The sequence below is a fragment of the Anas acuta genome, chromosome 13 (genome assembly GCF_963932015.1).
Source record: "Anas acuta chromosome 13, bAnaAcu1.1, whole genome shotgun sequence".
Lineage (NCBI taxonomy): Eukaryota > Metazoa > Chordata > Aves > Anseriformes > Anatidae > Anas > Anas acuta.
In genome coordinates, this window is record NC_088991.1 from 3,888,280 (window position 1) to 3,903,746 (window position 15,467).

Sequence of the window (15,467 nt, forward strand, 5' to 3'; positions counted from 1 at the left end):
TAATATTTGTTATGGCTCTTACACATAGCTGTGTAACAAAAACAATGCAACGTTTGGATCTCAGAGAGCAATTCTTTTGCCCAGACCAAGGCAGCAAATGCTATGTGAGGTGCCTCACAGGGGTAGAGTGAGTTTCCAGGTGCCCCTGTGTGGTATCTGTAAGTCAGATACAGGTTCTCAGAAACCAAGGGAGATTAAAAGGGTGTGAAACATCAGTTTTTAGTCACCTGAATTACTCCGTAAATATAATCCTAAAAAGGGAAAATACTTTATGTTGCCTCCTTCCAAGAGAGAATCCAGATTTATTTTCTCCCCAAAGGAGTAATTCAAAGAAACTCAGCTTTGCATTTTCCAGCACAGAAAAGCTGACGGAGGGATTTCTCCAGCTCAGCCATTGGCAAGTGTCAGTACACCAAAGGCAATTACTGGGCATTTGTACATCTTGAAACAAGGTAGTAAATGTGGGGATCTGATTGTGCTGACATCAGTATAAACAGGCCTCTTAACATCATGGGGGTGAGATTTCAGTGTGCTGATACTGAAACCAGCAGGTATGAATGAAACAGAGCAACAGCATCTGGAAGGTGCTCAGCAAAAGGGATTATAGGGCAGAAGCTGTGGTGGGCAGTCAGGAGGAAAAAGATGACATAATCTGCTCTTACGGTATTTCTCGTTTTGTTTCCTGATGTCCTGCCAGAGTGAACATAAAAGCCAGCAATCCAAGTGCTTGCCATCCAAACAGGCAAGAAAAAGTACCCGTGACAGAGGAAATTTTAATAAGTGACATTCATCTGTAAGACCTCAGCTTCTCCTTGCAGCATCTGACTCATAACAAGGAAGGATGATGAGCGGATAATGGGAAAACGCTGCTGGCTAATGGCTCCTCATCTGTTTCTTGAGAGGTGCAGGGCACCCCCACCCCCCTGAAAATAAAACGGAGAGCTGCAGTTGCTCAGTGCCAGCCCAACAGCAAGCTTGGTTTATTTTTATTAGAGAAATCCAAGCTGGAAAAATTAGCAGAAACCAGGAGTGTAGGCAGAGAGCTGGGCTTTCCATCAAGTTGTTCTGCTAGGACTGCATGCAATCTGTTTTACAGTGCGGGACTCCCCATGGAGCTGACTCAAATGCAGAACGTTAAAATAAAATATGAAGCTCACGTTACAGATCACTCCTCCAGCCTGACACAGCTCTCTGTCTGCAAAGTTTCAGTTGAAGCTTGGAAGCACTGAAATACCCAAGACCACCAAATGGGTTCATCTGGAGTACACAGGTGAGAAGTACCAGTGTCAAATAAAATCGGTCTTGCTAAGAAGTCATAAAAATGTGGTGTTTGAACATTAGAAGCTGCTTTACCTCCTGGTATACAGCAAGAGCTCTCTTTGGTCTTCGGTGCTGAGCCAGTTTGTAGCATACAAGATAGCATGTAGGTCCTGCTCCCTACACAGGACACCTACAAGCTTTCAGAAATAAGTCTGAATGTTTGGAGACCACATTTTCTTCTAATTTAAATAGTCAAAGCTGCATTTGTTGACTTGCTGCACTCACTGGCACCAGCTGACACCCTGTGCTGTTGGTATATACAGTTGCCAGGTAGGGTAGGTGGTAACTCCTACAAGCAAGCTCTGTATATTCTGTGAAATCAAATATTTAATGTTTTAATTCATCACAGAGTCTCACATTATTACAGATTTGTGGTTACAATCATAACAGGGACAAATAACGGTGCCGTCCCGGTCCCATCTAACAAGGGAATTACTGCTCTGTTTTTTGAATCAGCAGAAGAAAGAAGTAGAGGGAGTGATTTTTCTTTTTAACTGTGCTTGTTCTCATTTTTAATATTCACCAGCACACCTAAGGACAAGATTGACAAACAGTGGGTATGTGTTTCAAATAGAAAAGTAGAGACTATTCTTCTACTGTTTAGTTCTCAAGAAAAATATTTTCATCTGATTGCAACTGGATAAAGTTTAAAGGATATACAAGACCAGATTTTGTAATAAATATCAAAGTAATGGTACAGTGTAGCAGTCCACCTACTTTGACATGGAGTATCTCAGTCAATGTTTGCCTAATTAAAATATCCACTGACTGTATTAGTATCATGAAAGGATGTTGAATACCATGTACTAGGCCTTAAAGAACAGAACAAAAGCATGCAGCATTATTATCTGTTACAAGCAACTGAACGGTAATCAAATAAATTGTAATCAAATAAAAACAGACTGGAGAGTAGTGTGTGTTTAATGTTACCGCTTTCATCCAGAGAAAAGTCATCCTGTGCATAGCGGAATTTTTCTGGACCACAGGCGATAAACACATCATCATCCCCAAAGAAATCGTGGAGACAGGTCACCTACAGAGAGAGCAAAGTCATTCATTTTATTTTTAATTGGCAACATTCTGATGTGGCTCAGCTTTAATTTAAACAGGAGGGCACTGCCTTTCCGCTGTTTCCCCATCCCATGCTAATGCGCTCCTTGGTGCACAGCACAGCTTCTCTGGGCAAGTCAAGCAGAACAGTGTAATTAAAAAAAAAAAAAAAAAGTAGAAGAAGAAGGAAAAGGATCCCAAATACCCTGCAAAATCCAATGAAGTATGGCATTTCCAATCCTTTCAGGAGCTGACAGGCTACGTTAATCATCCTAATGAATTGTCCAAGCATTCCTGAGCTATTTCTACAATAAGAAGTAGGGGTGACCCCTCACAGGGTTGGTAGGCAAGGCTGTGACACCACTGCCTATGCTGATGAGTCTCTTAATACCAACACAGCCAAAAACTCAAGGTCTGCAAAGAAGAGGAAGAGTAGTTGGGCACACTACAGAAGATGTCTCCACTTCAACACCATTAGCGCTTCAAGCAGGTAGTTTGAACCTGCAGATAGCTATGGAGCTGGTCAGGAGACCTTAATAACACCTGTCTTTCCCTCCTCTCCCACATCCCTCTACCACTTGTGTGCTGGTTGGCCTGAAAAGCTGGGAGTCCAGCTGTGCCCTGTTTGAATCAGCCAGGACAGTACTGCTGGTGGCTGTTCAACATCCATTTTTCTAGGTGCTGCTCTGTGAATGAGCAATTCAGATATTTACACAGTTACAGTCATGGTAATTTGCACAATTGCCAGTGAAATAATGGATGCAATTACACAACAGCAGCAAGATAACTATGTTAATGGTAATGCCACTGGAGCCAGCGGTTATGACACATTAACTCATGTTAATGATATTGTGTAAGCTCCAGTACTGAAAGTTAATTCAAGTCATCTCCATGCAAGGACTAGTGCAAAGACATTGCTCTTTGCAGAGAACCTTTAACAGCCAGACTTGTCATCGGCATCTTGCAGAAATCTGATCAGGCTCCTGGCAAGCTGACAGGTGCTCTTCCATCTTCACAGACTGCTTTGAAAACTCATGAAGTGCAAAGTAACGCTTATTTTCAAGAGGGGGAAAAACACTACTGAGAAAATGTTGGAAAGTCCAAACACAAAACCTTAATGTTCAAGCGGCAAGTGTGTTCAGCCCTGAAACTGCCTCCGCAGGCTGGAGAGACACCTAAGTACCTCTACCCAGTTGACAGGCCTGAGCTTCAGCCTGAGATCCTGATTAAGTACTGTGGCAGGAGGTAGAAAAAATGCTCATCCAGCAGCACACCAACCTGGGGCATCTCCAGCATCGGCCAGCCAGGTGCAGCCCACCAGCAGCACATCTGCACACCTTGGTGAGCCCAGCACATACCTACTGCCAAGGGGTGAAGTTTAAAAACAAAGAGTTCAGCTTTTTCACAAGGCCATTCCAAGTGCCTGCAAGATTGGCACCAACATTTCTAACGGAGATATCAGCCTGACAGCTGAAGCCCAGTGCTTTGGGATGTCTGCCCACTGGGGTCTTTACAGAGGATGCTTTGCAAGGGACTGGAGTGAGCACTAGAGAAACTTACTGCAGACAGGGCGAATTTTCGTATCTACTGATCAGTTTGAGCCGGACTGTGAAAAGTTAATTTCAAACTCTAAAAAATAAAATATAAAGAAGGTTTTGGCTATTCTAAAAATCTCAGTATTTCACACTGGTTAATATAATGTATATAATATAATGTATATAATATAATTAAAGCACTGCATAAGCGTGCAGGCTCTGTTTACAATGCCAAACATGAGGGTAAAAACCTCCTTTTCTCATCAGCATGACTTTCAGAATGGAGCAAGATGAAATCTGCTGTGGCATTGGTTAAAGATAGAATATTCTTTACAGACTTCAGTGAATACCAATTTCTATTTGCTTAAAATTAGGCTGAAAATAGTTAACACATTACCTATTGAGAATTTTCCCACAGAAAAGATGACATTTCAAACCAGCATTTGTTATTACAGCCCTCCCCAAGGGTGTATGGCACTGATTCATTTGCAAATAAGTGGGTTTGGCTCAATACACGAGTTCCCATCTGCCTGCTAAGTGCTATACCTATGCCATGGAAAAGACTCGTGGGTTGCTTGGCTCACCCTTCAGTATGGAAAACTGCTGTACACTTAAACTTCATGCAAAGCTGGATCACAGCAGAAAGGTTCAGCAAGTTCACAGCCTTTTAGACAAAATCAGAAAGAATCCAGAGGCGCTTTCACCATCTGCAGGTCACAAGTCAAAGTGTGTATTTTGTCCTTGAGCTCCCCATGACCACCACAAGCAAAAAGGAAATCCAGGCAACCAAGGAAACCTTCAGATCGAGGGTCCAAATGCGATGGAAAGCTACCAGCATGCACAAGGACAGAGACCTGATTACGTGTCAAGCAGACTTCACTTTGTTTCATTCTTGTCCTTTCAGGCTAGTAAATGAACTAGATAACTTATTTGTTGTGCTCCTAATATTCAGGAAACAATAACTTCTGTATTCGTTTCACATTTCATTTCACTTCCCTTTCATTTTATGACATAATTTTCACTATTAAGAACTCACCATAATATGGTGGAAAAGACAGCCACAAACTAACCCTATTCTCATCAAACAATGGAAACATTGCAAAATTCAGAAAATAATGTCCCTTCATGCAGTTCTAAGATAGCCACATTGCTTCTGTTCACCGTGTGTGGTATTTCCCATTTACCTTTTGATTAGCAAACTTAAATCCCTGACCAATCCTGTATGTCCCTGCAGCATGCTCCATACACATCACTGTCTACAGAAAGCTGCTGGAACAAAATTCGTTCATGAAAATATGCAACTGAAGTGCTGGATCTTACTGCAGCAGAGCCAGCTTCCCTCGGTGTGCATAGAAAAAGAAAAAACATTTGGAGGAAGCCCTAGATACATATCCCTGAGGGACATTAAGCTGGGAAAAGGGACTGCGAGCTGCTCTGCTGGGACAACCCATTGGAAACTTCATTAGCCAGCATGGACCACTTCTTGTGCTGAACTTCTGCCTTGCATTACCTGGCTCAGGGATTTTTAGTGACTCCAGAATAACCCTAAAAATCTTCTGATCTCTATTCTTCAAAAGTATTTTTTCAGGAAAAAAAAAAAAAGTATAAAAATGAATACTACAAGTCTCTCCCCAGGCTGTCAGGACCATTTTACAAGTACATTTTCTGCTTTAGTTTACCCTAATCAACTGTTCTAATTATATCCAATAATTAGCCTGGAACACCATGAAAACCCTGGAAAAATTTATCCCAGTGGACAAGCTAAAAATCATTGTTTTTATATGCTGCATCTTGCTCTTAGCTATGAATTCATTAAAACGGGACAGAAAAATGGTAGCAGCCTGCTAGTGCAAAGACCTGTGCTGCTACCTGGAAATGAGGATTTTGTTGGTGACTGTTACCTTGCACAATTAGCAATGACATTAGAAACCATGAAATTACTAACATTTTGGTTTTGGTTTTACATTTTTAAAAAAATCTATGCACTTTATTATTATTATTTACAATGGAGAATTAAACTTGTCTGTATAGTTACAGTAGATAGAATAGAAGGCATTGGTTTCCAAGCTGAATGTCCATGCCTTTGTTTAAAGGAGGAATTTTAATTTGCAATTCAGGATTAAAAAGATAATATTGACATAAAACGGATCATATTGCATTAAATGTTTTCTCTCCATTTCCTGCAGCTTAAGCAATGCCAATAAAGAAAGCTAAATCTTCACACTCCAGTAGATGAGGCACAAATTTATTTCTTAGAAAGTAATTATTTCTAATACATTTGATGGTAAATTTTTTCTTTGTGTCAAGTTTTGATTTATTTTTTTTAGATTTTATAGTATATATAAGGGAAGAAATAGAAGTTGGCAGAGATTAAGAGATTTAAGGGAACACAAGACTACTTGTAATTCCTTGCGTTTTCACCAAGTATAGTTTCTTTCCTCGTTAAATGAAATCCTCTGCTTGTATTAGAGAAACCTTCCCTGAGCAGACAATGTAGCTAGGATTTCCAGGAGGGAATTTCTGCAGTGACACTCCATTACTGTCTGCTGCAGCAATTTTAATTGCAGAAAGGAAAGATACGGCCTTCTGAGGGATGCTGAGCCGTCTAGTTCCTTTTACCACAGTAGCTGTAGAACTATTTATCAGGATTTTGACAAAATGGAGCTTGCCTCAAACATCTCCCTGGATGTGAGCTCATGGTTTGCTTTAATGTCTTTGAAGCTGTAGGTATTCGGAGTTCACCTGAAAAAGGAGCAGTAAATATGCAGGGTATATGTGCACAGCTGAGAATAACCAGCTATTTCTACCATCCTCCAGGAGGCAGCAGAAGTATTTCAAAATTATCACTCAGAAACGAATGAAATAACTAAAAACAATTAGGAAACAATAACCAGAAGGCTTAAAACCTTAGTCTGAGTCACCTACCAGTGCAAAAACTCCTGTGCTTTATAAGGGTGTTATGAGGCCCTTTTGTTCCCATTCTTAATCTGCAGAATGACCGAGTTTGCTGTGTCTGCATGGCTAATGGGTTGCCCACACTGCCACTCCTACCACCAGTATGAAGATTGTCACAGCAGTAACAGGCTCCAACCACATTTTGGTTGCTTTCACTGCTGGATCGAGCTTTGCAGCTTCTGTGGCTGGCTCTGTAGCAGGAGGCTTCTGGTAGCCTGGATTGGCCACCAGCATTTGCCAAGAATAACACAGGACATGTGTCTGAAGAGGAGTACATCACCAGGAGGGTTAACTTCACTGTCTTTTTCACCTTTCTGAGAAATGTCTTCATATTATCAGAGGTTTCTATTTTTAGCTGACAGAGCCAGGTGAGGCTGCATGATAAATGGTCAGACACTGTAGCCAGTGATTATTCACAGCAGTGATTTATGTCCATAATCCTGCTCCCAGATTTTCCATCTCTTCCTTACGTCGCAGAATGAGCAAAGACCTCTGCTTAAATGGCCAGCAGAGATCTGGAAAGGAGATTTGGAATAATCACCACAGGTCTGACCCGTGGGCTGAATGTCTTCTGTCTCAAGGATTTTTATCTTTAACTACTTGATTCTGCATAAGTCTTAGGGTAAGTGAGGGCCAGGGCAAGACTTCTAGCTCTGATCCTCTCCCTTGGTCATAAAAACTTGGTTAACTCTTCTCTCTGTAATAACCCTCCTGTTTAAGGATTTAGATAGCAAAACAGAACGTACATAGGCAAGCTGAAATTGTTCCCTAATAGTTATGCTCAAAGAGCAGAGATGTCTACTTGCTTTCTTTGAATCATCATGATACTTCAGCTTAGAAGCCTCCAGAGTTCAGAACAGGGTAAAAATTGCCTTCAGAAAGAGTTCCCTTTAATACCAGAAAGACCACAGAAGACAATCTGCATGCCATGCACTCAAAGCCTATCAAGAGCAGAACGGAGTGAAGACATACTTTTCTTTTCTGAGGTGCTATGCTAAATGCTGTAAGATTGAACACACCTGACCACCTGTCAGCTGAAGGCAATGTATTTTAGATGCTTGCTAATGGCCTTTCTCTTTCAACACTCAAGTGCTAGATGGAGCTGAGGATGTTGGACTAGCAGCTAAACAGGCACTGAGAGTTAACTGAGCTGAGAACATATCTAAATTCTGTTTAAACTCTCTCTTAACCCAAACTGGAGATCTGATGGACTTATTTATACTCCAAGACCTGTACTCCAAGTCAAATTGGCAGTGGTATGTTTATTTCAGGTCCAAAAAACCAAAGTCCTAAGTCACAAAGGCTGCCATGCTTTACAATTAATCAGTGGTGTGCTTGCAATCAACAAAGCGTGATGCAGAAACCGAACACATCCAGACTTCTCCACAAGAAGGCTCAGCAAGGTCATGTTTCAGAGTGAATATCAGGAACTAATGGACACACTGAGTAGACTTTAAATGAACTGCTTTCTTTTCTCCGACAACCTCTTCACCACACGGCCAGAAAGAATAAGATTTCTGATGACTTAAGGGGTTGAGCAGATATAATGGAAAAGAAAGATGTTAATATTGGAATGCACAGCACTTAATACAGTTTTTTTGGTAACAGTCTGAAGACTGAAAGCCCAAAGCAGACACCAAATTGATTTACATTTTATTAGATTCTGGTTTCCTGCATTTAAAAAGAAGGGATGTTTGAATTCAATTACTTCTTTAAAGTATGCACACACCCACTCAATAGATTCCACATTTGCATTCACAGAAAGAAAATAACTTATCTGCTTTTAGGAAAAAAATACTGCTTAAAATGGATAAGCAATAGAAAGATGCTTAAAGATGCAGAAAAAGCATGGATGTTGGCATCCACAAATGCATCGAGAGCACGCCAGCATACCCAAGTCGATGCCAAGGATGCGTGTGCAATATTACACAGTCTCTGGGGACCCTCTCTGAGCTGCCCAGCAGTAAGGCAAGGGGTCTTTGTCATCTGCTCCTCCAACCCTGCTGTGCCAAACATCCATGTAGAAAGCTGTCGAGACCAAGGTCATGCTGGCCCTTCACGATGTACTGCACATCACGAGGGGAAGGAAAAATCACCTCTATCACCTAGGTTTCAGCATGCATAATTTGTCTGCTCTATAAAGGGCTGCAGTGAGATTTCCATTTTTTAAACATTGCTCAGAAAACTCAGCTTTCTTTTGTATTCACGGAGACCCAGGGCTCGCATTTAAACCTGCATTTGTTTCAATCAAACTATGAACTCTTCTGTATAGATTTTTTTTCCCCTCCTTTTTCACCTTCAGGAGAGAAAATTCTGGGCAAATCAGCATGATCAAATGTTTTCTTTGATGCATGAGGGAATTTTTACACCCCTTTCCTTCATTTCTCCAACTTAACATCTTTTTATTGATGAAAAATGCAGATGCCCTTAATTAGGCTGCATAGTGGAGTAAGTTGATTTTGAGTGCTTTATGTCCACATGGAGTATATTTTGCTATATTGCACCTAAACCAGCTTCCAACCAACATGCAGTGTTTGGACTGATTTTGTGCTACTTATTCAAGTGGAAGAAGAAATATTCATGCATGTACATACATGGCAGCTTGTAAGACTTGATGCAAGAAGAAATGTTGCTCTCAAAAGGGCTGCAGCACAAGGTGCATATTTGTTTAAGTACTGGAGATGGAATAGTAGGATAGGATAGGATAGGATAGGATAGGATAGGATAGGATAGGATAGGATAGGATAGGATAGGATAGGATAGGATAGGATAGGATAGGATAGGATAGGATGTGGGGCGGGGGAAGGACAGTAGCCAAGCTACCCAGTAGGAATGTTAAAGCTGAATTTAATATATCTGGTGAATTAGTGGTGCTTCCAAAGCATGTGAAATCCAATTAGTCCCTGGAAGAAAGGTTAGTTTGTTATCGCCTTTCCCCATACATATGGAGGTGACTATGAAACAGATACATGTATTCAGGCTGTTGGTTCTTTTTGCCTAGGAGAAAGGCTTGTTCTTGCATTCAAGAGGGTATTAACACTGAAGACAAATGTGCTGTGCAGTTCGGGGGCATGAGCAGCACAGCAATCACCAATATATTAAAAAATTACCCTTCTTCCAGTCAGAAAACCATAAAGGATCAGGGACTTTGGAAGCAGCATGACTATTTGGCCAAAGTCGAGCAACACTGCTCGAAATGGCAGCCTTGAAAGAAGGGGCACAGAGAGTCTGTCAACCTACTCAGGGTCAGGCTGAAAAACCAATGGGCTGAAATTTCCAGTTAATGGGATTGCCAGAAACAAGCTCTTAAAAACCAATAGCTGTTACTGATCCTATTGTGCATATCTTCATAAAAGAGAAAGGCGGCTGTTCAGCTTTGTGCAAGTTTTTCTTTAACTGTCACAATGGCACCGATTGTGATGGAGAGGAGCTGGTAAACAGATCCTCACCCTGGCTAAATAAGTAAATAAATAAATTAAATACAAACCCCAACAACAAAAAAAACATGTACCAGAATTGAATATGCTGGATGCATGCCCACAAGCAACCCCACCATCTTCAGAGAGCACAGAAATAACATTACCATTAGCCACCCAGCAGGCCCAGAGGAACAAAAAGCTACGCCAAGCATTTACCACTTGTAAGCAGGCTCTGAGGGGCTGGAGGAGACCAAGAGCCAAGCCTTACTTCCTTACTCTCACAACTGATCCCCGTGTTCCCAGGAAGCCGTATTTCCATACACCAGACTGCAGCACCTACCCGGTGCGTGAGGAGGTGAGCAGCAGCATCCTCACAGCCACCCCTCTGCCTGCTGACTTTCAGGTGTGGAAGATGCTGGGGAAGGAGGGAGTAAAACTATTTTTTCTGAGAGAGCTGCTCCCATCCCCACACTCAGTGTGTGTACCCTGCTTAAAAGACTATGACATCTCTGCTTTCCTTACCCGCTTGAAGGGTGCCCTAGAAGAGTCTTTTCCATCCCTCATTGTCATATAAATGTTCCTTGCTCCGTCTCCTTTCCCTTACCAGCCAGCACTATGTAAAAATACCTCTGCCAGTTAATTATGCCATGGTTAGATGCATCAAGAACTTAACTATCAGCCCAAATGTTTCAAAGTATGGTACACTGGCCAGCTACAAGAGAGATTTCTTTGTGGGCTTTCACCGACCTGGGTACAGATCTGGCCTGCAGCCCAGCACCGCAGCGATAGTGGCTATAGATGAACTTTCACAGGGGTACAGAACGGATTCATTTATGTCTTTCCCTTTTCTGAGGATACATCCCTTGCTCTTGCAACCCCATTCTCCCTAACTATCGCCTAGAGTATAGCCATGGAAGCAGAGGACAGCAGCCCTGCACGGTGCCTTCAGGCAGATTTAAGTTATGGCAAAATGAAGAGGATTACACAGGTCCAAAATAGCAGGATTTGTTCCAACAGCCTCTCTGTGATGTGGTGCAATATGACAAAAGAGAGGAATTTCTGTCTTTGATAATCACTCTGAGTGACAAAGGAAATCATATTTAATATGAACAGATCTGGTTTCCATGCAACAAGTGGATGTGTTTTACCAACTGAGGAAGCCTCTCTGTGAGGACTGCAACTATTCGACATTGCCGTGTGTCCTGCTGACTTCAGTAACTTCTTTCCAAAATAAGCACTAGGGAAAAGTCAGTGTCAGACTTGCCATTATTATTAACGCATCAGGAGAGCCGGAGGACACTTCAGTTCAAGTCAGGCATCAGCACTGACACTGAAGGCAGCAGGTTTTGAACTGTCTGTGCCTTCCCTAGCACAGCAGCAGCAGCACACTAGCACAATTCACTACAGATAACCTCGTCTTCCCTGGCATTTGTGGTGAAAAGTTTATGTCGATTAGGATTACGGCAACAGATTAGCACAATTTTTCCTGGAGAAGATGTGCTTTAACTTAGTTGCAATTAACAATCTTTTCTGACCGGACAAGACTACTCTGCCAACTCAACTCATCACGTACCTGTATCTCAGCCTGCACTGGGTTGCTTGCAACTTCTGCTATTTGGGGTCTCCAACTACAACAGGCTTTCAAAACACATCTGCTATTTTCATCATATCTGAAAAAAATCCTTTTCTGTTAATTAATTCTTAGCTGTGGCACTGAGCTCATATTTTGTACAGGATCCCCTCCATTTTGTTCAACTTCCACAAAATCCAAAATACTTTCTCACCAAAAGAGGTGCCAAAAGGCAAACATTTTCACTGCAGACACCATTAATGAAAACAAGACACAAATATGAAGTATTGGACCTTCAAGTCATTCTTCCTAATACACATCTCCAAACCTGACAATGACCAAATTGCCCTGTCCTCCAGCTGTAACTTTATTTGCAGCCTATGGATCCAACTCAGCCTAATTCCTGAAGACCAGAAGATGCAACTGGTTCTGCATCTAACTAGCACTGCCTTTGGATTTCACCCCACTCATAAGCATCGAAGCTTTTGCTCAATAGCTAAAATATTCTGAAAAGACTTTAAAAGGCATTTTGACTAGTCAAACTTCAATGTTTGTAAGGATCCTTATTGCACTCTTAATTTTGGAGATTAATGGGAATTAAAAATGGTGTCCTTTAAAAATTAAATTGTAACAGATGCTACATTAAATCTAAAGGAAAGTAACAATTGCCACCAAGCTGTTCTTTCAGGGCGATAAAATAACTTCCTTAATTATAATTCTGAACATGTTCTTTGTGTTTTGGGAGATTTCCTGAAATCACAGCAAATGCATATGTCCTCCCTATCGGCATAATTTTGTTTTCACCTTAATTTCTGTTAATCTTTGGATAAAGCTATTATTTTTTTCTAATTAACCAGGTCTTTTCAATTCAGCTGACAGCTAAGAGGGTAATGGAAAATTCAGCATTATGTTCTGAACTAAACCAAATTAGGATAGAAATTAACAGTGTTAAGCAGGCTGTGAGATAAAAATACTTTGTAGAGAACATATAGCAATGCTGCAGAAATGAACGTCTCAAAGCTTCTCAGATGAAAATGCTTTCTTTATTTTACTTTTAATTTGAAATATGTCCCGTCCCTTCCATTTCTACAGACCAATGACAAGTTCTAGCCTAGTATGCAGTAATGTTAATGGAATAATTGATGCAGGAATACTGAAATAGATGATGTGTAAAATGGCAGGCTGCATAATTGTCTGGAGTGAGTTCAAGCATTTCTGCAGTGAAAAATAGTCCTGTTTTATAATCCTCTCACGTCTCCTTGCTGCTGTGTAGCAGGCAAATTTCATTTGGAGATGATCCCAGGATGCCATTGATTTACCAAGGGGATTCCTAAAGGCTGAAGGTTAAAGCCTTCTTGCCCCAACTTAACAGCACCTGGGAGAGGTATCAATGGATCCACACTAATTTTGGCAGTATTGTTCAAATTACATCATTTTAATGAAGGTATTGCACATCAGGCTGAATCTTTGTCATTCAGCAGTGACAAAACAGTAGATGACAAAACACCTTATATATACATATACATTACCTTTCTTTTCAAAATGTAAAGTATTATGTGATGGAGGAAGGGGGAGCAGGAAGGAATTTTAAAAATTATGATGCAATTAATTTCTGCTTCTGTGAAATATGCAAGAGCCATTACATTTGCTTGGTATTTCTCATAAAATGAGTTGTAAGCTGCTGAAGCAATTAGAAAGTAATTGCTGGAAGATCCCCCCAAGAGATGCAAGATAAAAGAAACAAGAGACAGCCAGAGACTTGGAAGCAGAACTCTATCTGTTTCCTCCCCATTCTGTCAGAAATAGCAAGTTCCACTTCTACAGGTGCCAGGGTGCCTCCACGAGCTCACACATCAGCTGCAGATGGTTATACGCATTTACATTCCCTTTGTGCGCTGCCTGGGATAATTGGGTACTGCTTCTCTTATTTGAACCACAGAAAGAACACATCTGGACTTTTTCCTCTCTCTTCTCCTTTGCTGCATGAGCTCATCAGCTCTCCACACATCATTCACCCTCCATCTCTTCCTCATCCTTCAACCCTCCAGACTGACTATGTCATTTCCATGACAAACGGATCCTTTCTGCTGGTGTGAAGAACATGAGCCCAGCAGCTGCCCATGCAGGGCTTTTCCCGGCTGCCACTGCCTCTACCAAGGACTGTACGGGGCTGTTCATCCTCAACAGCACCATGGTGCTGCTGCGAGACAGTCACAAGCACAGAGCACATGCTGCAGCAGCCTTCGTCCTCCCAGGGCCAGGCACTGCAGATATTTCCCCCTGCTCAGACCTGGTGTGCTGAGCCTCACCTCCCCAAAAAAGAAAGAAATTCTTGTTCCTTACAGGTGTCAAGGCAGCTGCTGATCTCATTTATGGACCCAACAGCTCTGGGCCGAAGCACCAATTCTGATTCCTCATTGTGACTGTGGGGACTAGTAACTTTGCAACAACACTTAAAACCAAGAGACAATAAATAATCTTTTGGTAGGGTTGGGGATAGCTTAATATCAGTAATAATGTGTAATTTTTTTGTTTAATTTTGATTGTAATTTTCTTATGGATGCCAAGAAAGAAGCAAGGCTTCCTGTCTGTTCCTGGTGGATATGGTGCTCACACGTAAACTCAGATGTAGATACTGCAAAAAGACTGAAAATAAAGTTATGAAAAGAAATGTGAACAAAATGTAAACAAAAGGGCCAAACCCGTACTGCTATGCAAGCCTCTTGGTACAAATCTACTGAAGTCAGGAGAATTATACAAAGCATCACTCTGACTTTATTCCCTGATTAAATATACTGATGGCACTTCTAGAACTTTTTTTTTTCTTTTTTTCCCCCTCAAATGCTTTATAGCTTCCCTTTGCTCCTTTCCCCTTTCATCTCTGATCATTTTTGACAGGTAATCCAGCAACATCAGCCTCTCCTGAGGAGATCCCTATACCCAGAGCAGTGTGCTTTCAATTTGCTCCAGCACTCTAATAAACACCCAGTCCAGACAGCACAGGCTGGGCTTTTTTAAGAAATACTGAACGTCTGTGATTCCAGTTGGTTTTAAAATGAACTACAGATACACAGCATCTCTGAAGCATGTGAGAGCAGGAATAAGCAGAGAGGTAATTGTAACAAGACCAGCTCTTTGAGCCCTCCTACAATATGTTGGCAATTTTTTTGTCTCTGAAGAAATACTGTTCAGCCCAGAAGATAGATTTCCATAGGGAACGTGGTGCTAGTTCACCAAGATGTCACTGTGCTAATCCAACTGCCCTTTTTCTTTCCCTTATTCTCCCTCTGTACCAAGAAGCAGTAAAGCATCTGTGACCAAATAAGGCAACACCAGAATATCCTTTAAAAAAATCTATCATATCCTGACAATTAACATGCTGGTGCAGTCAATTCTTGGAACATCAAATCTACCATGATATGTGCACACTAGAGTGATTTAACAAGCATTTTTCTTTTGCTCTGCTGTCTTGAACTCAAACATGCTGAAGTAATTTAAAAAAATGGTTTTCTGTTTGTAGTCCAGTCTAAATATTTTGTTTCTTTACTCGAGAGAATACATAATGCACACCATTGTATGGTTTTTGTTTGTTCCGAGGAGCTTTCTTGGAGGAAAAAA

The 15,467-nt window shown here is 41.3% G+C and overlaps 1 protein-coding gene and 1 long non-coding RNA gene across 10 annotated transcripts in view; both read right to left on the reverse strand.

Moving 5' to 3' along the window:
• The window catches only part of DCX (doublecortin), a 95,738-nt gene that overhangs the window by 26,765 nt on the left and 53,506 nt on the right, over positions 1 to 15,467 (reverse strand). For all 9 annotated transcript variants that reach the window (XM_068696527.1, XM_068696526.1, XM_068696533.1 and 6 more), the window contains one exon: positions 2,251 to 2,353. In XM_068696527.1, coding sequence (XP_068552628.1) covers positions 2,251 to 2,353 — 103 coding nt within the window. The remainder of the gene's footprint in view (positions 1 to 2,250; positions 2,354 to 15,467) is intronic.
• On the reverse strand, positions 6,438 to 7,860 carry LOC137863755 (uncharacterized). Its single transcript, XR_011101119.1, has 2 exons — positions 6,831 to 7,860; positions 6,438 to 6,647 (listed from the first exon to the last, which is right to left on the reverse strand). It is a non-coding gene; the product is annotated as an uncharacterized lncRNA (long non-coding RNA).